The 25,655-nt window shown below is 46.5% G+C and overlaps 1 protein-coding gene across 2 annotated transcripts in view; it reads right to left on the minus strand.

Moving 5' to 3' along the window:
• The window catches only part of LOC133340910 (PHD finger protein 21A-like), a 45,986-nt gene extending 21,026 nt beyond the window's left edge, over positions 1-24,960 (minus strand). The window contains exons 1-4 of one of the 2 annotated variants that reach the window (XM_061549404.1): positions 24,658-24,960; positions 22,198-22,251; positions 19,955-19,987; positions 18,599-18,664 (exon numbers count right to left, since the gene is read on the minus strand). In XM_061549404.1, the coding sequence (XP_061405388.1) occupies positions 18,599-18,664; positions 19,955-19,987; positions 22,198-22,251 (153 nt within the window). In that variant the 5' untranslated portion in view covers positions 24,658-24,960. Of the gene's footprint in view, positions 1-18,598; positions 18,665-19,954; positions 19,988-22,197; positions 22,252-22,926; positions 23,039-24,657 lie in introns of those variants that run through there. The other variant, XM_061549412.1, reaches the window with a different exon arrangement.
• Between the last annotated feature and the right edge of the window lie 695 nt (positions 24,961-25,655).

Below are 25,655 nucleotides of genomic sequence, written 5' to 3' on the forward strand. Positions count from 1 at the left end.
CTTTTCATGATCAACCAAGTGGCTTATCACACGGAAATGTATTGCAGCCAAATACTCCAAACGCACGTTGATTCGAAATGTGGAGGGAAAAACCGGAGGACCGGAGAAAAATCTACGCGGCCATGGGGAGAACACGCAAACTCCAAATATAAAGCAGCCTACACATCTGCAAGCTTCGATGGTTACGTCAGCGTCCTCGGAATCAAATGGTCTTTTCTTAGCTTACAAAAGCGGCGGCATATCATGGTCTTTCCATATTGTCTTGCTTAAAACGTCAATGGTAGACATTTTCCAAAACTGGCTTTCCCTTGTGGTTGAAGTTGGCCTTTAAATTGACCATTATTTTGTTCCCCAACCTTCACGAACAATTTGAAAACATTTGCCAAGAGGCTCACAAGTCTGCAATTCCTCAAATCAATATAATTTCCGTGAATGTAATCATTATTGGGGCCACCATTCCGCAACGGAGGTACAGCATTTCGTTTCATTTGTGCACGTAACAACATTTGGACGCCACCAATTACGCTGAACAGATGAATAGACAGAAGTCGGAACAGACTCGGCTGATGAAACTCAGCTCCAATTACCTGAATAAGATAAATTATATTGTGAATCACGGCACCATTGCCAATTGGCATTTGGGCCTGATTTGGGCCTTACCTCGTATGACTCAACCCTGCATTTGCATCAGGTGAAGTGTACACATGCTCTACCAGTCTTAAGAGTTGAACGAAACAAAACTATTTTTTATTTTGACCGGGTAACGTCCCACTGAGCTGTGTAGCTCTTCTTCAGAAGCGACCTGGCTATCACAAATGATAGCTCAACGAAGCGGCTGCTTATCACCATGTGGAAATGTACTGCAGCCAAATACTCGAAACGCACGTCGTGTGGAGGGAAAAACCGGAGGGCCCGGAGAAAAATCCACGCGATCACAGGGCAAGAGAGAGACACCGCAACTCCAAATATACAGCAGGCGTCACGGTCGGGATCAAACCCACGACCTCCTGTATACCAGGCGAGGTAGTTAACATCTCGCAAAGGTGATGATGATGAGAGACACACAAACTCCAAAATATACAGCAGGCGTCAGGGTCGGGATCGAACCCACGACCTCCTGTATACCAGGCGAGGTAGTTAACATCTCCTAGCCACCGTGGCGCCCATGGTGTGCATGCACACCCGCCCAACTCACACATGAACACAAACACATGAAACCAAGCGCTCACAAAGGCACCCTTTAAACCTGGATAGATTTACGGGGCAAGTGCTGGTAGGGAACACCTTTCAAGGTTGGTATGAAAAACCAGGCAGCGTCACCACCAAGCATTCAGTTTCATCTGAGTCGAGCTAGGGACCACACTCAAACCCATTGACCAATGACAGCACGGTTAGCTACATACGGTGGGACTAAAATCATGCGCGGTGCAAAACGTCCCTCGGACACCGCTCCCAGAGCGAAGTCTGACATAACCGAATGTAAAAATGCAACAACAAAAAATACGACTTTCTTTTTTAAATAATGCAAATGTGAAATGATAAAAAAAACACATCACAAGTTCCTTGTCGAAAAGGTCCTGCTGGGATTCCCCAAGGCGCAAAACACTCCTCGCACACGCTAGAAGGAGTATGAGGAGCGTAGGCGTATAACAATGAAGCGCACTCCCAGGACTTGGTCATATTGTCACGTGGGTAGATTGATGCATAAACAAACAAACAAGCAGTACACCGAATATCCACTTCAAATTCGGACCTGGCCAACACGCAGCTATCATCTTTCACTCTTCAGATCCAGCCGAATAGGCTGACATGCTTGAAACAGAACAGAACATTGCCTTCGTTTTTTGTCTCTCTTCAAAACTTGAATTAAGTTAAATGTCTTGCACCGCATTGTGGCTGTCGTGGTCACATGACACGCAGGGATGAGAGTCGGAGGGGGTGGCACTAGAGACAGCATCAGCTAAGTACATGAACTCGTTATGCACTGTCTTGGTAATGAAGACATTAGGTATGCAGTATTTGACAGGATGGAAGAAATGCCATTTGGTTGAAAACATAATAATGTGCAAAAAAAAAATCACTTTAGAATGTTATTTTTTTAAAGATACCTTTTTAGAATACTAAACCAAATTTTAATCGCTGAAGTATCTTAAGGATGCGTGACGAAAAATGTCAGGAGCTTTTCTGGAATTGTCGACTATATGCGACAGAATGTAAGCACGTTATCAACAACTTACAAGTATGAATATCTGAGAGAAAGAAGAGACCAGTAGCCATAGAACACTCGATAGACACCCATGAGGTACTCGGCAGGAGCCAAGGCAGCGCGCGTTTTCTTCACCAACCTGCAGAGGGCTGGCGTGGTGAAGTATGGTCAAACATGAGTGGAGGAGTTGTATTCAGATCTCTATAGTATATAACAACCCAGGAATAAAAACATTTTCTGATGAAGAGGAGGGTTCCAGGTGCCACATTTGGAGAGGTCAACTCTGCCCTTCGTTGAATGCTACACAGGAACGCTCCTAGGCCGGATCGTGAAACTGTAGACTTCATCAACTACTGGGACAACATTAGCAGACTTCCATAATAGAAGTTTTTGGGTTAGATCTCGTAAATGTGTCGTGAAACCCCGCCACCACCCGACACAGCCAACTAGTAAAGGTTTTCACGTAAACAGAACGTGCCAATTCGTCACTAGTACAGCACACCGGTGTGTTGGAGAGCCAAGCCACAACATTTACAATCCGAGTACGTCGTTTCGCCGGTAATTGCAACTTGCTTCATCAGGCTGTCGGATGATATTGGTCGCGATAGCCTACGTGTTAAATTAGCAGACTTGTTCACGTAACGTTGACGGAGAAAATAAAAATGCCATTCGTTAAGATAAAACTGGCTTAGACACCCATCACCTGCTTATCGCACGTGTAAAAATTGTTCAGGAAGATGATTGGAAAACAAGTTAGAGGCCAACTCCACCACGGGTGCAAGCAGGGTTTAGGAAAGGTTTCTCTACCATCGACCACATGCAGAGAGACGTTCACGAACCAACCCGACTCATTTAAAACCACCATTGTTCCCATCGCTGTCGTATATGAGAATGCATTTGACTCGGTAGAAATCGATGCAGTCATCTGAGCTCTCCAAAACAAAGGCCTAAAATAAAAAAGTTTGAAATTTTTTGTTACAAATATCTAATTGCCACGAACGTACCAATATAGGCGTGAGAAGGGGAGCGGGACAAGCCGCGTCCGGTGGGGCACGTCTACCCAAGAGATGGAGCGATGGAATCAGTTCATGGGCAGGCGCCAGGTGGATTATTATGTCGCAGGATCCAGGATCGTGAGAGGTGGCAGCGAGCTTGGAGAGGCCCTCATCCAGCACTGGGTAGATCACGGGATGATGAAGATTGGTGAGAGAAACCTCTCAAGCTAGCCTATCCAGATGTCTTGCATTTAAAAATGAAATATGGATTGTTGTAATTAACAGCTCCGAGCGGTATCTGGGGACAGCCTGCGAGTAACTGTATTCAAATCTGTGGGCAGCCTCGAACATTTTGTTACAAACGTCCCTCCGATTCACCTATAACCTGATAAAAGCAAGCCCCACCCTCGTTCATCGGGGATTCTAAATAACAAATCAAATCAGAGCAATGGCTTTACCCCCAACGGAGCTCCGGGGGTTGATTTGCTGCTGACAATTTGTTGGGAGCACGAGGAGGAGGGAAAGGCGGAGGGAGGTGGGGAAGCCTTGATCAAAATGGGGTAAAATTACACGCATATGGTTTAGAGATGCCGTTATGTTTTTTTAATGGAGAACTGGGAGCGAGAGAAAAGGGGAGTGGGGGGGGGGGAGACAGAACAAGAGAAAGATAACTACAGGCTGGGGGCAAGGGGCGGGGGGGAACAGTGAGGGAGCACGAGAAGAAGAGGGACGGGTGGAGGTGAGAGGTGATGCGAGAGAGAGAGAGGGGGGTGGAGGAGGCTGTTCTCGCAACAACGTTCCTTGCCGCTTTCTAAATGTCACGTTGACTGTGCAACGCGAGCAAGTTAGCCCGAGCACGAGCCAAAATAACAGCGAACGCGATTCGGGCAAGACGTGCGCGCGGGGCGGGGTGGGCCGCGGCTCCCACGTGAACGTGCGCTCGCGGCTTCAAGCAATGCCCAGCGCGTGCGTCAGATCAGTCGCCCCCCCCCACTCACCCCCCGTGCGCGTGCGTGGGGAGCGGTGGCGTAGCGGTTAGGGCGCCGCGCTACGAATCCAGCGACCCAGAGTTCGCTTGCCGCCCACGGCCGAGATCGGTGACGATTACGTGAACCGGTCCTGGGCCTCCGCTAGGTCGACTCGGCCTCAAATTAGTACCTGGTGCGATGTGTAAACGTTGCGACGTGGGGACAAAGGCAGCCGGGCGTGGTGCTGGCCACTCCCACCCCCTTGTGTGCTGTAGCGGCCTTCATTAGGTGCTCGCGGACAGCAATTGCCCCAAAAAGTCGACGGCTACACAGGGGATCTGTGTCTTTGTTCCGTGTCACATCACCCTGTATGAGATCTGCATACATATTTAACCAGTTCACGAGACCAATGTGTCAGTATGTAATGAGGTCACTATGCCCATGCAAGATAAGGCACACACACGTGTGGCACCGTCAGTGCGTGTATGTATCACGTGCGTGCACGCGATTGATGCACGCGATTGATGCACGCTCCATCGCTAAAACGGTGCGAGCTTGAGTACGGCGTGCGCCAGATCGGTACATGGGATCAACACGTATGAACGAGCCCAGCGCATCTGCCTGCCTGCCATCAGGAGGCCTCGTAAAAGATTGTTCCCGGGGTGCCTGTGACCAGTGGCTGTGACCGTGCACACACGGTAAACGTAGAGCTTTGAATTGTCACGTTTGCGTTGCGTGTGCCGAAGGAAGAGTAGTGGTTGGGGGGGGGGGGCAGGGGGAGGGGGTCAGGTGGATGGAGGGGAGGCGAGGAACGACCGACGGCGAGAGGTGCCGTTCCTTAGTGGGAGGCGCGAGTTGAAGGGGGTAAAAGAAGCAGGTGCCGGGGGTTCAAACGTGCATTCATCAGCAAGGTTGTGCGCACGCGTGCGAATTAGCATTCTGCCCTCATGCTCAGTATGTGCGCGAGCGAGCGGGGTGGGACGGGGGGGGGGGCGAGCAAGTGGAGAGAACGGCGAGGGGAGGGGAGCCGCGTGAGGGGTGGCGGAGGAGCTCGGCAGAGCGGGGAGGGCTGCGGGTGAGTGAGATGTGTGGGGTGGGGCTCTGCTCAAGCAAGGGGACCGAGTGGGAGCGGAGCAGCCGAAAAGAGGGTGGGGGTTGGGGGGTGAAAAGAAATGAGGCGCGTGCACGCGCATTTGTGTACACGCACGTACGTCCCTCTCTGCTGTAGCCCGCAGGCATTTGTGGCCGTTCGTGCGCCGTGCTGTTTGCCGATGTGGATTGAGGGTGGGCTGGAGGGGGGGGGGGGGTTGCTGGCAGGAAGCTCTGTGGAAGAAGGTTGTGGTTATCATAGGGTTAACCGGGCAACGGGTGGGTTGGGGGTGCGGGGCTGTTGGTAGATGCATTGTGGGTTATGATTAGTGTTGATGGGGGGGGGGGGGGTGTTGGTGGAGGATCTGTAAGGGGGTTGCGGGCGAGAGGCAAAAAGTGAGGGAGATGGAGGAGCGGTGCTTTTGTGAAGCGGCCTCGCAAAATTTCCTCTGGACTCCTGGACGGATAATTTCTTTTTTGCACGAGGATGTTTGCGCGGTTATCACATTCGGTACCTGCTGCGACGCTTCTCTCTTTTGAAAGAAGCAATCGTCTTTGGGGGGGGGGTGGGGCGAACGAGTTTTAGACGCACGCCAAAAGGCAGAGGGTGTCACTGCGCGGACGACGGCGCATGTCTGAACGTGCGATTGTTGCTATGAGCAAGCTTGCCAAAGACTTGGTGGGGAGGGGGGGTGTACGGAGAGAGATAGGTGGGTGGGTGGATTGGTGGTGGGGGGGTTAGAGAGATAGTGGGGGAGGGAGAAAGCCGAGTGATAGGGGAGCGTGTAAGAATATTCTTTTGTTCCCTAGAGCTGGGTCATTGGGGCTGTGCATCGACTTTTATGAATAATTTTATTTCGATGTTAGCTCGTAGGATTTTTTTCCTTCTTCTTCAAGATAAATTTCAATCTTTGCAGAGAAAAAAATTCTTAAATGAGGCCCCCCCAATACTTTTTCAAAAGAGTACAGCTTAGGATTTGAGGGAAATTCATTCTTGAGTATTACATAAGGGTGTCAAACCCAAAAACACGACCGTGCATTAACGTTCCAATATCCATTGACGGTACTATGGCGAATTACATAAATTCGTAGAAATTGACATTCCACCTCTCAAATCCTGGCTAGAATACAGGCGAGCCACTGCAACCATTGTATTTACATTGGCCAGCTCCAAACTGCACTATGCATGGCGATACGGCTGCAGTCAGAGAACTCCCCACTCGATAGAAATAACAAGCTGCTAAGCCAACACAATAAGGAAGCCGACAATTTTTACACGGTATTCCAATGCACAAAATATACCGATACCAAAACCATGCGAGCACACGCGTGCTAAAGACAAACATCCCCGAGTATTGCCTGAACAGGCTGTAGTTGGCAAGTGCTGTTAGCGAGCACCTATCAAGGCCGGCACAGCACACGAGGGGGTGGGTGACCAACACCACGCCCGGCTGCTTTTGTCTCCCCAGTGGCGATGTTAACACCGCACCAGGCACTCAATTGAGGCCGAGTCGACCGAGGGGAGGCCCAGACAATCGCTATCACTGGCGTTGGCCGAGAGCGGGAGTTGAACCCGTGTCGCCGGCTTCGTAGCGCAGCACGCTAACCGCTGCACTACCGCTCCCCCATACACACACACACACGTGCAAAACGACAAAGGCACACGCATTACTCCCGGCCCAAATTAATACAGCTTCTTTTCAAAGTATATTGTTGCCAAAATTTGACAAAAACCCTCGAGAGAGATCCACGCATTAGATCGGTGAGATGAGGTTAACATGGCGGCACAATGCCACTTCTGGATTTTACTCAGAGGCAGAGAGGGCTCTTCTCAGCGGAAATGCTGAAACTTGCATTTCGGACGGCACAAGACAAACTCGGCAAATAAGGGGAGGTATCGATGACACTATTTCTGCGCTCGCGATACACGCATCGATTTGTGCGGGTGAGAAAGGATTATTTACAATATATGCAAATGGGATGCAATTTATACATTTGGGTTACTAGGTCAAACGGAGTCAAGAGAAAGGCAGAATAAATAAGACGGCCAGAACAAAAACAGCACAGACGAAACAACTGATAAAGAACAAAGAAGTCTACAAAGGCAACAGACAGACCAAGACAATGCAAAGAGGAGAGAGACCAAGACAACATACAATTAGACGTTGCAAACGAGACACACAAAAACACATGGAACGGATGTAAGCAAGACACAAATGAGACTGACGGACATGCAAAGTCACTATCATATAAAACGGGACCAGACATTGCGGCGACAGTATAGACGAAACGCACAACGGAGAGGGACGTTACGGTTTTGACAGTGCAAACATGGCAGCGGATTAAGGAAAATTATTATTAAATATAATTGATGATTCTTTAGGTCTTTCGGTAAAGTCACGTAGATAGAAGAAAAAATAATAACAATACAATAATAAAAATGAAGTGAATAAAAAATAAGAAAATATCACGACGTTTCGATTGCAACACAAGCAATCGTCATCACGACTTTACCGAAACACCCAAAGAATATTCATTCCTGCAGTCACGACAGCTTTAAGTAAAAATATAATTGATTATTGAATCGGATAACCCCAAAATTATGCGAATTAATTGAACGGTGGGCGGGTAGAATTGTTCCTGGCCGAATATACACACGAGGCTCACCGAATACAAAACCATTCACACTCGTTTTTTGCTTTTGGGCTTCACTTTGAATGTACCGTGAAGCTCTAACTAAATGTTGCTTTTTGACCGGTTCTTTGGTTTTCTACGAGCATTTGTAGGACATGGTTAGGGGGTTCGAGATTCATAACAGCCTCCCATCTAAACAAATCTGTAATTGGCGAGCAAACCCCATCACCACAGAAACATAGTGCAGGCTGGAAAAGCTAAGTACATCAATAACTGTGAGTGGTGTTCACAAACACATACATGTATAAGAGGAATACGTTAATCAGAGAACAAACGCTCATCAGAGACACAGCACAATGACTGTTACAAAAAGTAATTGGGTGGTTAATGCTGGAGGGATAATAACAAAAATGTTGACTGGAAACCACCACGTGACCTAACCCAAAAATAAATATGGATCATTACATTGACTACGAGAACCCTACGTTTAAAGAAAGGTAATTGGACTTGGGCAGAGCACTATCGCTAGAGGGGTCGATAGCCGATGGACGAGACTGGAGGCCGTGTGGCAGATGGCAGAGGTATTTATGTCTGTATATATTTTGAACTTCTTTTGCACGTTACGTAACCAACGGTGCTGATCGGAGGTGCGGGAAGAGGCCAAAATTGAGGTATCACGCCGGAGAGCCACCCACCGCGGAGATGGAGCGATGAGATTCAGCTCGTGTGTCGGAGCGAGATGGGGCTGTGGGTAGGCCTTCATCCAACAGTGGATGGAATATGGCTGCTGATGATACATTTAGCTAGAAGCTGACAGTGGAGGTATTAGCATGACAGATGTGGCATGCTCTGTAATTGAGCGAGTAGATGAGATATTTAAAACTATGCCCAAGATAGGCAAGGCATAATGGAAAACGTAGCCTGGATAGACAAGACATGGCCGATGAGATGGGGGGGGGGGGGGGGGGCGGTTGAGATTTGTGTGAAGGAGGACTGAGGGTGTGTGTGAATGCACGATTAAAACTGGCACGCGACATGAGAAATGGCAGGACTGGATCCACGTTCACAGCTGTCCAACTAACTTGTGCCGATGTTCGCACACACTCACCGCAGGCACATTCATTAGAGCTGGCGTGTACACATCAAGCTTTGGACAGCAAATGGTATCACATAAGCGAGGGGACATGACTCACCCGGGTCAATGGCATCGTAGTGCATTGTGGGCACCTGTAACGCAGCGCTTTGCAGAAAAATTGCAATTGTTGGTGGCTCGTGCGTGGCTTATCAGACGGTACAAATTTCCCACCTGCTAATGTTTAACAAGTTAGCACGTGACATTTGTTTTGATCGTCTTTACTTAGCCCTTTTTTTTGTTTAGCTCTTCAATCACTTCCTGTCGATTATTACCACTGGCTAATACAACGACTATCCATGACGCTCATATGGTTAATACTTTTACTATGTATCCCTATGCCATCATTTCTCAAATGTGTTTCTCAAGCATTATATTCTTGTGTGTCGGTGAACGGCCTTATGATTTCGAATGTATCACTACGCAATCCCGGTGTCGCCGTTTCATTGTTTAGATTTTTTTTTTTATGCTTTCAACCCAAGTTGAACGCACGAATGCAATTTTATCACTCTTGTCTGTTTGTGGAAAATGGGGGTCATGATAAACCTCGTAAAGATGATCCAATAAATACAAGAACATTAGTGTAACGTTGTGGTGCTATTCGGGACCAACAATATCTAAAAATGGGGAAATTGACCCAACAGTTCTGCAAAACTGGGCGATGAAACCAGGGCTACGAGGTGACGTTATTATCACATATTATCACGTGTTATTATTACGTGTGACATGATAGGACGTCGTTATGAGTGACATCATCTCACGACTTAATGCGCAAGTGTGACACAAGCCGATTATGTGACTTGCTATTATCGCTAATTAAATACTTCCAAGGACCAACACACATCGCAAACAAATTACAAAACCCATGCATGTGCATTATTTTTTGTTGTGCTGTCCATGTGTTAAAGCCTACACATCTGCAAGCTTCGATGGTTGCGTCAGCGTCCGCGGAATCAAATGGTCTTTTCTTAGCTTACAAAAGCGGCGGCATATCATGGTCTTTCCATATTGTCTTGCTTAAAACGTCAATGGTAGACATTTTCCAAAACTGGCTTTCCCTTGTGGTTGAAGTTGGCCTTTAAATTGACCATTATTTTGTTCCCCAACCTTCACGAACAATTTGAAAACATTTGCCAAGAGGCTCACAAGTCTGCAATTCCTCAAATCAATATAATTTCCGTGAATGTAATTATTATTGGGGCCACCATTCCGCAACGGAGGTACAGCATTTCGTTTCATTTGTGCACGTAACAACATTTGGACGCCACCAATTACGCTGAACAGATGAATAGACAGAAGTCGGAACAGACTCGGCTGATGAAACTCAGCTCCAATTACCTGAATAAGATAAATTATTGTGCATCACGGCACCATTGCCAATTGGCATTTGGGCCTGATTTGGGCCTTACCTCGTATGACTCAACACTGCATTTGCATCAAGTGGAGTGTACAATCAGTATAGATTACATACAACAACAGCACGGTGCAGTCCTGCTATTTTTTCCACGTGCTCTACCAGTCTTAAGAGGTGAACTAAACGAAACTATTTTTCTTCTTGGTTCTTTCGGTAAAGTCACGTAGAAGGGAAGTAATAAAATAATAAAAATAAAACATAATAAAATCAAATAATTCTCACGACGTTTCGGCTACAACGCAAGCAGCCGTCTTCAGGTGAAGAATGAGACACTGCCAAGCTAGGAGCTTATATATAAGCTGAGTTGGAGGTGGAAGAAGAAGAGAGCCTTAACAAAAGAATGTGCATATCAAGAGGAATTTAGCATATTCACTATTCATTTTGACCAGGTAATGTCCCACTGAGCTATGTAGCTCTTCTTCAGAAGCGACCTGGCTATCACAAATGATAGCTCAACGAAGTGGCTTATCATCATGTCGTGTGGAGGGAAAAACCGGAGGGCCCAGAGAAAAATCCACGCGATCACAGGAAGAGAGAGACACCGCAAACTCCAAATATACAGCAGGCGTCAGGGTCGGGATCAAACCCACAACTTCCTGTATACCATGCCAGGTTGTTAACATCTCACCACGGTGATGATGATGAGAGACACGTAAACTCCAAAATATACAGCAGACGTCAGGGTCTGGATCAAACCCACGACCTCCTGTATACCAGGCGAGGGAGTTGACATCTCCTAGCCACCGTGGCCCCACAAAGGGCATTCACACGCACAGTCCCTCTATCCCCTTCACACATACCCCAGTTTCCTCTCATCTGTGATGCTGATACCTATCCAGTCTAGATTATCCAGTTCACCCTGAATTATTTGGGTACCATTTCTAATACATTATTTGCCGGCTCAATTACAGTGCACCCCCACATCTGTTAAGCCAACTCCATCCCTGTCAGCTTTAGCGGAGAGTAATTTAGGCTATATTACTGAATAAAACACCGTGTGTATTTTGCGTGGAGGTACACCGAATGTCCGCTCTGCATCTGGATTCAGACAGAGTATCTGGCAGATTTTACTGTACGCAGTGCGCCGGATAAAAATGTTTACAAGCGCAGCGGCATACAGTACACCGCTCGCTTCTGCCTCTTACAATTTTCCCACACCCAACTTTCCTGTCTCGATCGCAAGAAATCACAATTGCCGCAACGCTACATTTTGCCCCAACAAGCGACCCGCTAACATTTCTGCAGATAAAGTAAACAAAAATATTCCGTCCGTACCATATGTTTGATAATTCTAATGCGATGGCACGTGTCACATTCCACCTTGTGGTCGTGCAGTGACGCCCTGAGCCTCTCGCTCGATGTACCTCCACGCTGCGTTCCCGCTGCAAACATCTCCAGTGCCGATTCCCCTTCACCTTTCTAATACCAACACATCTCCCCACGTTCGCACTCATTAGACAAAAAGCGCTTGCCACAAGTGAACCATGGTGGCCTTGCTGATCACGTTGAGGAGCACGAACCATCAGGCAAACTCGCAGCAGCTTTTCGCTAACCACTAAACACAGATGCGCTTCTGTTGGCGTCTGGAACGCTCTTCCTTCCCATATTAGGAAGCCACTGGAGAAATGTCCTTGTAAATTATCATCTAGATTGAAAACTAATGTATTTACAAGTCGCTTTTTGTGTCGAGTTTGTTGTGCTTCCGCCGCACCTCCAATTGGCACGGTTGGCTACGTGTGGTGCCGATGAAGTTAAACACACACACACACGTACACCTCTCTCGCTGCACACAACCCCACAATACACCCATCTTCACTTCTCTCCACATGGCCCGGCACTCACGAATGGAACGGCGGCTTTGAAACGATCGCTGCGATGCAGCAAAAGTGAGTGCTAGGCTACGTTGGGAGCCGGGCAAAGCACGGTGATGAGGAGTGAGAGGCACACTACTCATTGGAGAGAAAGGCACAGAGATACAGGTTTCAGCGCAGGAGACGTGTGGAGCGGAGAAAGGAAAGAAGCCACGGCACGGGAGATGGATGCAGCAAGACCAGCAGGCACGTGGCACGAGGATGTATAGAGAGAGATGCACACAGCACAAGAGGTATGGAGTGAGAGGGCAGCTTTTAAGAGGGTGACATATGGCATTAGAGAGCCGATGAGAGTGAAAGAAACGCAAAGGAGAGAGAAGCAGGCAGCATCTGTTAAATGGCAGGAAGAGAGATTTTTGATCCAACATTTTCTGGCACCGAATATTCAGGGTTTTTTTTCTCTTGCTCCCTGAAGAATCTTGGAGGTGACACTCGACTCGTTTAGAGTACCACAGGGCACCAATGTCACGTGACCACTATGATCAAAGGGTGGGAACTTTTAAAAAAAAAATTAGCGCTACCCAAACCCAACTCGACTTGAAATTGAAAAAAATCTACAACTTACAACAAACACATATTTGATGGTAAATAGAAGCTAATGGACATTTTCGGACAGTGAGAATGTACAACGGCTGAACTAGACGTAAAAAAAAACATCACGGGAAACGGAACAACAAATGATTAACAATGCAGTCAAAATGGTACAAATTTTTGATAAAACGATCAATAATTCTTGACTTAAATTGTCATCCTGAGTGGTGACAATTCCTAGAGCACAGTGATGAATTGTTAAACGCTCATTTCTAGCAAGACAGCAAGAGGAACAACTTCATCGTCGTCGTCATCATAACTATCAGCAGCATCCATCGTTACTTATTATGCTGAACTTCTTTCGCACCGCAACATAGCCCACTGTGCTAATCCGAGGTGTAATAATGACATCATAAATGTCAGTGACATTATCAATGTCAGTGATATTATCAGTGTCAGTATCGCCATTCTCTTCACCATCATCATCATCATTACCAGCCGAAGCAGCAGAATCATCAGCAGATGCTGCAGTAAATCAATGCTTTCGAGGCAAAGGGTTATTGGATAACACAGATTGTGAAACTACCAAAAACATTGATTGCCTGCGATATGGTGATGAGCTTAAAGTACAACATGCATGTTCCATGAACCGAAAATGTTGCTAAACTTAAGAATGTTATTGCCTGTCATTGCTGAAAGGTGAGTTTACAGTTGTTGAGATTTTTTCTGGCTCAATAAAAACACAATCGCAGCACAATTAGCCGCTGCGGCAGTTAAGAGCAATGGAATAATGGTCACCAGTCTCATCATCATCAGCAGCAGCGTATGATGATCATCATCATTGTTAGCATTATTATAATCGAATTTACCCAATAAAAAAACGTCATATCAACTATGGTGCCATAATGTTGGTGAATTGTCATAATTCCGCTGCAAATCCGATGAAAGATTCTAAAAGCCCAAGACATTCTACGATATTCACAATGTGCATGACAGCACCGAGTAATGAAATGGCTCATGTCTACCGATTTATTAAATGTCAATCGCTAATTTTGTGCGTTTCTCGATGCCTTGGGTATATGAGATTAGAGAACTTGAGTAAACATGTACGGTCTAAACATGCACATCAATGACACATTCATTTGTTCTAACAACAACAAGAAACCATTGCACCAAGTGTTGTGGCTCGATATACACAAACGGACGACAATCGCCACACCAACATGAATAACAAAATGAGATATTTAAATGTGTGACCTAAAAACAAAACTAAATGGCCTGCAGCAACATACCTTGATACACATACATTTCAGCCTAATCATTTTGGCCCAGACACTAAAACTTTCTAAAACCAACACTGCAATTCCAAACTATGATTTCTGGTGAGAGCGTGGGGTTTATATAAATCTTTCCAAGCCACTTGTAGGATACAATTTTCAATGGTAAACAACCAACTTTGAAAGCACGTTGGTAACAATATTTATTCCGTTTAACACGGAGCAGTAGGGCTTTCGTCACCAATATTATCCACGAGGTCTTCCGGGTTAGATCGCGTAAATATAAATGTGTCGTCAAACCTGCCACCACCCGACACAGCCAATTCGTGAAAGTTTGTCACGTAAACTAAACGCGCCAATTCGTTACTAGTTCAGCACACGGGTGTGTTGGAGAGTAAACCCTGCTGATTAAACCAATAGTAAACCCCATTGTGTTGTGGGTTTACTCTCCAACACGACGGTGTGCTGTACTAGTAACTAATTGGTACGTTTTGTTGACATAACAAACCTTACTAATTGGCCGTGTCGGGTGGTGCCGTGTTTAACGACACATTTAAATATACGCGATCTAACCCAAAAAAACCTCTATCATGGAGAATAGTTATTGTTCATTGCAAGCTAAACATAACACATACATTTATATTGCTTGTAGAATTAGTACTCTTTGCTGTTGCTATTACTGTATTTACGATTGCAAAACTATATTCTGTTTTGCTACAGAACATAAATATATTGGGCATTCATATAATTCATGGGAATATACTCAGCACGTGTTGTTAGCATAAAAACACAAGTCACACACGTAAAGGGTGACTTTCCAGTCGACGATGTGGACATCATTGCAAGCAAGAATCATTTGTTAAATATAAAACGTCAATAAACACACACAATCTAAATAAACCCATGCACGTAAAAATACACAAGATCACATAAATACACAACGGAACATATAGTCGTTAACCAAATAAAACGTGGACACGCTAACACAGACGCACCGAAAAAACGCACCATGAAACAAAAATGTGTAACTGCACACAAATTGCCAAGTACGAACATGTTAACAAGTCTTCAAATGGAATTACTTATGAAAAAATTTAATATATTTTTAACTAGCACATTTATAAATAGCGGCGATGCGAGATGCGCCTCACCAAAGTGTACCCAGCTGCACCCGCTGACAAAAGGAGGCAAGAGAGCGGTGTCACCTGAGGTACCCTTCCTTCATTACACGTCTTGCCAGGGATCACTTTCACCACTACTAACTACCACAACCAGCACGTGTGGAAAAAAAACATCATCAGGCTGCCACGATATTTCATTTTTTCAATTTCACCCATCAAGAGGGCGAAGGGGAGGGGAATCGTTCGAATTTCCAACAGCCAACAAAGCATCACATGACCCAAGTGAACGGTTTCTGAAGACAGTACCAGAGACAACTTCTAAATTATCTTCAAATGGCCTACTTTATCCAACACCAGAGATTGCGCTCTTTTTTGTGTTCGGTAAAGAGTGGCTACCTGGATGTCAAAGCACCTAATGTGTTCAGTCAATTTTTACCCCCAAAAAACAGGACGAGGCCTGAATAAGAGAATATCAGCAGAGTTTAGTCGACTTAACACTGATAGAAAAAAGTCATTTAAATGTTTTGTTTACTTTTACAGAGCTCAGTAATGAGAAAGGCGTGAACAAACCATAACGAGAAATCCTAGCTCTGGAAACCATAACCAGATAACGATGCCCTCATCTTAACCTGAATGCATGACTGCATTAGACCGCACACACAAACTAAACGTTTTCTCATTGCTACGACATGAAGGATTACTTTGCTGATCGAGTCATTCATTCCGATTGACGTTTACAACTTAAAATGGTCGCTCAAAGCAGGGGGGGTTGGTGGGACTCCAAGCGATGGAAATGGCGTTATTGCGTTGGAAGCCGACTGCAGCTCATTTTCAAGCCCGTCATTTCAAGGCGCTGGTTTAGTGCTTGGACGTGGAAAATGTAATCTCTGAGTCTGTGATAGCTTATATTGTTAACAGCTTGGTAGGTTAAGCGATACACATTTCACCAGGCCACACACTGCACACTCAACGATGTACTCTCTCAGGTCGTGTGCCAATTGAAAAAAAAAACCTGTTTCTAAAAATACCACGGGACAGATTTTCATAATTCTCAAGCAAAACAAACACTAAGTGAAGAGTTAACACCAGAAACCACACGCGTACATAAATGCATGCAGTGAGTGCCACCTTAATCCTGTCACCAGAACACGACAAAAAAAATAAGCTCTATTTCTAAACCACCTGTCCCACTCCATGGCACACGAGCATGTACGCATTCAGCAAGCCCATTTTCCATCCAAGTTCAAGTCGTAAAAAGGCTGATCCCCAACCATCGTAACCCGGGCAAGATGCTCAACCACAGAAAACAACTCAGCGAGGCTGTGATTTTGACGAGAGTAGACATTGGCTTTGCTGGCCTCAACAGGCACTCACTAACAGCACTCGTCTGGACCATGTGACCAGCTTAATAAACAGCGGCCCTCCGTTTGCGCTTCCGCGTGTACACGTGCGTGTGCAATAATCGTTACCCATGCATCTTCCCGTCAGCTGTAATTATAGTAATTGTAGCTGCCAAGCACTATGCACCATGTGAGTATTCGCATGTGCACAGATGCAAGCTTCCATACCCTACCCTGAATGCAAAAAATAAAATACCAAAAAACATTAATGAAACCAGTTCCGTAATTGAACGTTAAAAAGTTTAATTATGTTTAGTGTTTTTTTTTACTTAGTTGTAAAACTTATAATAGATGATAACATCTGTGGGGAGGCCACGTCGCTGGTCGATAAGATTACATGGGAGAGTATCCTCACATGCATTACATAGGCGCCTTACGACGGCGCCGCTGTGGCGAGATGTTAACTACCTCGCCTGGTATACAGGGGGTTGTGGATACGATCCTGACCCTGACGCCTGCTGAATATTTGAAGTTTGCACATTCTCCCCATGGTCACGTGCATTTTTCTCCGGGTCATCCGGTTTTTCACTCCACATTTAGAATCAACATCATGCGTTTAGATTATTTGACTGCTTGAAATTTCCAGGTCATAAGCCACTTCGTTAAGCTGTCATTTGTGGCCAGGTCGTTTCTGAAAAATAGCTATACAGGTAAGTGGGCCTAACCTGGTAAACTAAAAATTGTTTACTTTAGTAATTTCACAATTCAACATTGCTGCTGTCCTTCCGGAAGTTCGCCGCTCTAAGCGCCACTTTCCCCAAAAACAATATCCACGAGCGTTATCCACATTCATCACAGTTTCACACGTGGTTCACAACATTATCCAATCATCACATGCTAACGAAATACAAAACGTAACGATTATACCTTCCCAAAACTTTCCGTTTGGTCAGTGTCAAGGCACCAACATGAGCAAAATATTTCTCTCCAAAATGAGGCGGTGCTCATCTCATTGTAGAAACATCACACAAGTTTAGGAAATTCAACATTCCCAAGCGTCTCCACAGGCTGTTGACGTCCCCACAAAGTGGTACTTAATTTATCGGACTCGGAGGAATGATGGGCCGAGTCAACCCCCCAACAAGGATTTTAATTCGCAACTTTCTGATCGCTCTACCGCTGAGCCACCAGGTCAGATGCCAAGGTACACAGTATACGAGACTGTACTTCTAATATGAGAAACCGGTTATGGGCCTTTGACCGCGAATGGTTAAATCACTTTGTTCGCCAAGGATGGTTTATATATTTGTAAGTGTTTATCACGGGGTGAACAGTAATGGAGAACTTTCGGTTGACCCTGATGTGTCACCAAAGCAATCAACCTCCAGATGGAAAATTGCTAAGGTTTTACGCTTTGGATTTTTATAGACTTAAGCGTAAACTCCACTAGAATTGCGTAAATGGCGTTATTATAGCCCTTCTGGAACATTACTAGAATGTAAATGAATCTATCCCATCACTAAAAAACTACAATCGCCAATAAAGACATTTTAGGCAAAGTCCCTTCTTCACAGCACGTGAAATCAATCTCCTCCCTCATGACTGCTGACATGTATATGCCACCGTGCTCCCACAATGCACTCCTGTCAGGATATAATTTTTTCCTCAATAATTCCTCATGACCGAGCTCTGATGCATGCAACGATGATATAATGTGTAGGTGAGCGACTAAGTGGGGGGCATCTGTGAACAACACACTGTGGTGCTTTTCCTTATACCACATTCACGTCAAGTGACATGCGGACATATCACGGTCAAATATAACAAAAACATACATAAAATAACCGCATCACGTGACGAAGAACAGATTTGGTCACTAGACCTCGTGCACACATGTACAGCGGGCAAGATGGAGAAGTCGTGAAACGCAAATGAGTATTTTTGGTGCGGGTTTTTCGAGCGGTGCACACGGTGACCGCTGGTGTTTTGTGAGCGCCGCGTGCTGGTGCGTGTGCTGCACCTGCTTCTCGCTGAGCGCCGTGATGCGCGCCTGCCGTTCGTGCAGCTGCTTCTTCAGCTCCACGTCCTGGCGAATGGACACGCACAGGTAAAGGGATGTGGCCCCGCACACTCCCGGTGGCGACACCCAGACTCTAAACAAGCTTTGCTCCGGTCACCCTCGCAGCGCCGGCTTTTAGCTGGCAATCGAACATACATGGAGCACTGGGGTGTGAATATCCGTGGCACAACGCAGACATACATTGAGCGGCAGGAGTGCATTGTGATGTGAGACTAATGCACAGTACATGTCATGAAGGTTACTGCATCGCGGGCTTTCAGATGTATTTCTGCGGCCATCTGGAATGTTGTTCCTTCCGATATTAGAAAGCCACTGGAGTTACGCACGTTTAAATCATCTAGATTGACAAACAATCCTTTAGAACTGCTTTTTGTCTTTAGTTTGTTGCCCTTCCACAGTCACCTCCAATGAGCATGGTTGGCTATGTATGGTGCAAAAGAAGTTCAACGTACACACAGACATACAAGCTTGGACTTGGACACAGATGGACCTGAATGCGCATGGTCAAGAACGAGCGCGAAAATTAACAAGTGTAAACGTGAACCCACAAATAAGTACACATGTGGACAAGAACAGACATAGATTTCAAACACTAAAATGATTAAGCCTTAGTTGTCAGCACCTCCATAATTGTCACATTTAAAGATGAACACAGACATGTGCACAGATATGAATACAGCCAAACTCTACCACACAAGGATATAAACTGGACCGAGATTTTAACAAACCCACGTGAACATACATAGAAATGAACAGACACAAATGTCAAACAACAAAGACATGAGCATATATACATTAACATATATACACAGGGCTACGAGTCTAAAATATGAAAACATACAGATTTGGTTACACACACAGAGATATGTGCTACAGAAAGGGCACACAAACAAACACAAAAAACCCCCATATAATCTGGAACGGACTGTTGGGGCAAGTGCAGTTAGTGAATAGCACCTATGAAGGCCGGCACGGCACACTAGGAGGTGGAATGGCCGACACCACGCTCGGCTGCCTTTATCTCCCCAGTGGTGATATTTACGCAACACACCAGGTACTCATTTGAGGCTTAGTCGACCTAGGGGAGGCCCTAGGACCAGTTCAGATAATCATCACTGGTGTTGGCCGCGAACTGAAATCAAACTCGGGTTGCCAGTTTTGTAGCGCAGCGTAGTGCTAACCGCTACACTGCTGCTCCCACACACAGGTGTTAAGAGTTGTAATAAAATAATGTGTTATACATTTTACTGCAAGTTTCAAACATTTATGACTTGACAGGTTTTTTTATATACTAACCTGTGGATCCTGCTTGATCTGTGACACCAGTTTCTAAAAAGAAATAAATCTGAATTATAACTACGTAGCATTCGCATGTTAATAATAACAACTCTGCTATATGCAAATTCGTGTTTTGGATTTTGTGCTTACATGCACAATACACTGTGTTATGGTAATATAATTAGGCAGGTAGAGAATTGCAAGTTGCCAGTGGCAATGCTTTGAAATCAGCTGTCAATGCAAAGGAAATAATAACCATCTTTTGGAGCAAGCAACAAGCCCTGTACTTTGATTAACCATTTTAAGTTGTGAACATCAATTACAATTAATGGCACAACAACAAAATCAACTTCATTTCACCAATTTTTTTTTTAAAGTTTGGTTTGTGTACAGGCCAATGCAAAAATACATGACTTGAGTCAAGACTAAGACTAGGATCAGATTGTGTAAGGAGTTAATTTGATCATAAAATGTAGTGTGTAGATAAAATATAGGACGATGTTCATGGTGTGCTTTTGGGAAAACCAGTGTAGGTTTACAGCATGGAAGGGGGTGCAATTATGACTTTTGAATAGAGAAGAGGCCGATAATAGAGGAGGCATACAATAGAGAAGAGCTGGGAAAATGCAGATGATCGTTGTATTCATGTTGTTGGCTTCAGGCAAGCATATGATTATGTTAGGATAGAAGGAGAATGACATTTTATAGGTGGTTCATTCTAGATTTGAAGTTTTCGTGACTGCAAGGATCCATACTCTTTGGTTCTTTCGGTAAAGTCACGTAGGTGAATTTTTATTATTATTTTATTTGTATTCTTATTTTTTTATTTGTTTCACCTACGTGACTTTACCGAAATAACCAAAGATTATTTTCTCGGTGGTTGTGGGATTCCAGGTAAGATAAGCAGACTGCTTAAGAAATTGTATCATGGGCCTCAGAGGTGCGAGGAGGAGGAGAAATATCCGAGTGACTTATGGCATCAATGTTTTGCGCATTGTTCTGCTCGACTGGATAGTTTTATATGGCATCACATCCATGGGTCACAATGGAGACGTATGTGGTTGATGATATGCGAGTGAGGACCTTGGTTAGGTAAATGCAGTTTGTGACAGTTTTAGACATCAGGGCCAAGGTATTAATCAAATAGTAAGACTTGTGTTAAGACTGCGGTCTTAACGTGAACTTACATAAAAAGGAAGTGTATTGATGGACTGCATACACCTGGATCTGAATTGCCATTCGAAGACTATGGAAGAAGTGAGAATATGGAGGCAGTAGGGAGCTGTGCATGTAATAATGGCAGCGATGTGCATACTACATAGAGAAATCAAAAGAACTGCATCAGCATATAGATAGATGGTTGTTGGACTTTATGAACCACTTTGGAAGAGTAGAGACATCCAATTTAGTGATGGGTGTTTGAGGCAGGAGTAATGTCCTTGTTTCTGTATGGGCCAGGGTAAACTTGAGTCGGCCACATGTATAGAACAAAGTACAGGTTGCCAAGACAGGCATTGGGAGTGGGATTCTGGTGCTCAGCGACTAAGGGGAAAAGAAAAAGCTGAATAATGGGCAGGTCTACATGCAGATGTTAAAGGTGTCAAATTTACAACTGTGGCCTGCAGTCGAAAGAAGCAAAGGTGAGGGTTGAAAGCATCGCCGGTAATGAGGGAGATAAGTGCTAAATTAAACGATCAATAACATTTCGCCGTTCGAAAAAGATTCAAGCCTCGTGAAGTGAAAAGGATGACTCAAACATGTCTGGAGTTTGTGGCTACGATGACAAAAATGTTGAGTTAGAGATGCGGTTATGGTTAGTCGAAGAGTCTAGCGTAGGATTGAAACTAGTATTTCGGACTAACGTTAAAACCAAAAAGAAAATGTTTGATTTTAAGTACAGGATAAGGGTTCATTCTAATTCAGAGTTCAGAATACTGATAATGTCAGGGTTAAATTGTACAGTTAACACTCTGGTCATGGTTAGAACTCGAGCGAAAGCAAACTTGGCTCTGGTTCCGTTCATCACTGATATCACGTCCACAAAATACAATTTGAATGTTGTGAGAAGGCGACGAGCAACTCCGACTTCTGGCACGGTGAACGCGTCTGTGACGGCTCTTGAACAATGAGCGCGAGTCGAACAAATGGTCTTATTTTGGTTGACTGGCATCGCTGTGAAATCGCGACTTACACTATTAACATCAAAGTCCCTCCCCGGTCGCCCCCTGGTGATACCGGCCTTTCACACCGCTCACACTCACCTGGTGTTGCTGAATTTCGTGCTTGAGAGCGTCTTGTAAGGTGTGAAGCTCCATCTAGGACCAAGGCAAACATACACAATCAAGCTTAACACTACATTGTAAAACACACACACACACACACCAACTACCCTATACAATGTCTTATCAGGCACACAGACAATAATGCAAAGTGGGTAACTGCCGTATAATTCAAAGTGTAATAGTTCCCGTGGTAGAGCGACGCATTATCGCTATCACTTGTCCTTCACAATGCGCACACAGCAGGACAAGTTATACATCAACGCACAACTAAAGAATGATTTGCGGCAATGTCCACATGGATGTGCGATGCGTTTAACGCAGTGCGCGTCACGCACAGCGGTATGAGAGACGTGATTACGAACAACACCATTCCAACCCCTTTACTTTATCCAGATCCTCCTTACTCCGTACTAATTATCTGCGCAAAAAATATAAATGAGGTTGTACTGTACTCTTTCCTGAAATGTGTGTTAAGAGTGCCGGTGCATTACCACGACGTTCAACGTGAAATAATTATAGTTCTTATTCACAGGCTGGAGATACAAAACAAGCGTCAACTACATTAACTCCACGCGGTTAAACTTGCGGAGGGATGTTGGTTTCAAAGCGTGAACATCGTATCTCCCTCCCTATCTCTCTCCTGGCCAAATAAAGCGACCCTGGTGTTGTTGTTGTTAAGTGAACGCAAGAGAACGACACGCATCACACCCATCAGCAGTTTTCGTGACTTCGGCGTGGAGCAAGCCTCGAGACTAAACGCGTCGCTGGGGTTTTCCTGTTCTCCTCGTCCCTGTGCGTGGTGGTGGTGGTTGTGGTGGTGGTGGTTGTGTGGGGGGCTGCTGCTGCTCGCCACGGTGGTGGTGGTGATTGTGTGGGGGGCTGCTGCTGCGGCGGCGTTGCTGTTGTGTGGAAGCAGCTGTCTCGTCTGGAGAGCTTTTGAGTTGTGTCCCTGTGCTCTTTGTGTGTCCCCCACGCTCACAGCCAGCAGCAGCAGCAGCGGGCCCCTTTTGTCAACCCAGCGTCCGTGTGTTCTCTCGTTTTTGTTGTTTAAATGCGCTAGATGGACGTGTGCGTGTCCTGGGGTTGTTCGTTGTTGTGTGTTCTACTGCATCGGTTGTCGGGATTGGTGGTGGTTGTTGTTGTTGTTGTGCGCGTTACATCTGTAGCGAATATGTTGAATGTTATTTCCCATTAGCTCGCTTTTAAATTTTTTTTTATCTTTTGTTTAGAGTCCCGTGGCGTGCCATTTTTATCATGTGCCGTCATTAATAACGCAATAGTTCACTATTGTGTCGCGTTGACATGCATGTTGCCGCTTGTATTTACTTATTACATTGCGGTGGCTTCGTCGTGGTAACTATTTGGTCGTTGTACGTGTGTGTTTGCCGCCTAGGTAGACTCGGCCTCAAATGAGTACATGTGTCGTAAACATCACCGCTGGGGAGACAAAGGCGGCCGGGCGTGGTGCTGGCCACCCCCCCCCCCCCACGTGCCACATTGCAGGTTACCTTCATAGGCGCTCGCTAACAGCACTTGCCCCAAAAGTATGTCGCAGGCTACACGGGGGATCTTTGTCTTTGTTTTGCCGTCAAAGTGCCGCTTAGATCACGGCCGCCGTTGTCATTTGCAATTCGTTGTTGTTGCGATTGTTGTTGTTGCGACTGTTGTTGTTGTTGCTGCGTCTTTGACTGTAAACGTAGGTGGGTGCTTGCTGTTGAGTGTGGTGGTGGTGTTGTTGGTGGTGTGTGCTCTGGGTTCGTGTTGTGGCTGGCGCATCAACTGCACTGCTACTCACACTAACCACCACTACTTTGTGATCCTCTTTTGTTTGTTGTGGTTCCCCGGCTTCGCGAGAAGAAGAAGAAAAAAAACCTCGACCGCACAAATCAAATCGCCCCCCTCACCGCACGTGAAACGACAACAAAGCATCTAAAACAATTCAAGTAAAACAATTCGAACATCCTTAACAATATGAATGACACTCGCCGCGGTCACCCGGCAAAGATCAGCGCCGTCGGCAGCACTAAAGGCGACGTTTGCGAGCCCCGCTGGTGTTGTGTTATAACCCCGTAGTAGTAGCAGCAGTAGCAGCAGCAGCAGTAACAGCAGTAGCAGCAGCAGCAGCAGTAGTAGTAGCAGTAGCAGCTGTAACGCGTTATGACACTCGCCGTGACATGAACGCCGAGAGGGATATTCGCGAAACTGACTGCAACAATCAGAAGGCGGGCGGTCACGCAAACAACACGACACGAGCACCGCCAACAACACTCCAGCAAATGACGGCTACGTGAGTAGCAGTGCCTTAATTGGTGGCGACAGTAATAGTGATATAAATGATGAAGATGCGAGTAGTAATAATAGCACAAAGGATTTTGGCCTCACCCGCTCCCCCCCTCCTCCTCCCTCCCTCCCGTTAACTTGGGCCCGAGCTCCTCTTACCAAAACCAGATCGCTCCTCTCCCTCCGTCCCCGACCTTCTGCCGCCGTCGAAACTCAACAAAGCGAAACCTCGGCGCGCTCGGCTGCCGGCGACCGCGCCGCACAGATGGACGCAAGAGCGACGGCGCGCAGGTCGCGGCGGTCGCGGCGGCTGCGAGCGGCTACGGGCGGCGGGCGAGGGCGGCGGGCCGAGCAGCCAGGCGAGCGGGGCGCCTCGCGCTCCCCGACCAGGCCGCGGCGCACTACTTCAGCCGGCAACGCGGAGGGGTTCGCGGCGAATCACCGCTCCGGCTCCCAACTCGCACTCCCCGTCTCGCTCCGCGCCCAGCACCAGCACCCCCCCCCTCACTCACTCCTCTCCAGCTCCTCACTCTCGTACAGCCCGCACACCCAGCCCCGCCCCTCACACCCAGCCCCGCCCCTCACACCCAGCCCCGCCCCTCACACCCCTCCATCCCACACACACAGCCCCGCCCCTCACTCCCCCTGCATCCGGACCCCCCCCACCGCTCATCTCTCCCTTTCCACCCCGCCCCTCAATCCCCCTTCATCCCGCACTCAGCCCCGCCCCCCACTCCCCGTCTCATCGTAGTCGCCGCCCCTCACCAACCCCCTTACCAGCCCCTCCCCTCTCCCCCCCCTTACCAGCCCCTCCCCTCTCCCCCCCCCTTACCAGCCCCGCCCCTCTCCCCCCCCTTACCAGCCCCGCCCCTCTCCCCCCCCTTACTAGCCCCGCCTCTCTCCCCCTGCCCCCCCCCCGCTTACCAGCCCTGCCGCTCCCCTTCACCAGCCCCGCCCCTCTCCTCCCCTTACCAGCCCCGCCCCTCTCCCCCCCTTACCAGCCCCGCCCCTCCCCCTCTTACCAGCCCCGCCCCCTGCTAGGTTCGCGTTGCCCCGCCCCCCTTGCGTGCGGATTTTCTTTTATTCTACCCCGCATACGATAATCGACTATCTATAATGTATAATAGAGTCACTATCATAGATAATCGATTCACTAT

This window comes from Lethenteron reissneri, chromosome 2 (genome assembly GCF_015708825.2).
Source record: "Lethenteron reissneri isolate LAM-NWPU_2019-01 chromosome 2, ASM1570882v1, whole genome shotgun sequence".
Taxonomy (NCBI): domain Eukaryota; kingdom Metazoa; phylum Chordata; class Hyperoartia; order Petromyzontiformes; family Petromyzontidae; genus Lethenteron; species Lethenteron reissneri.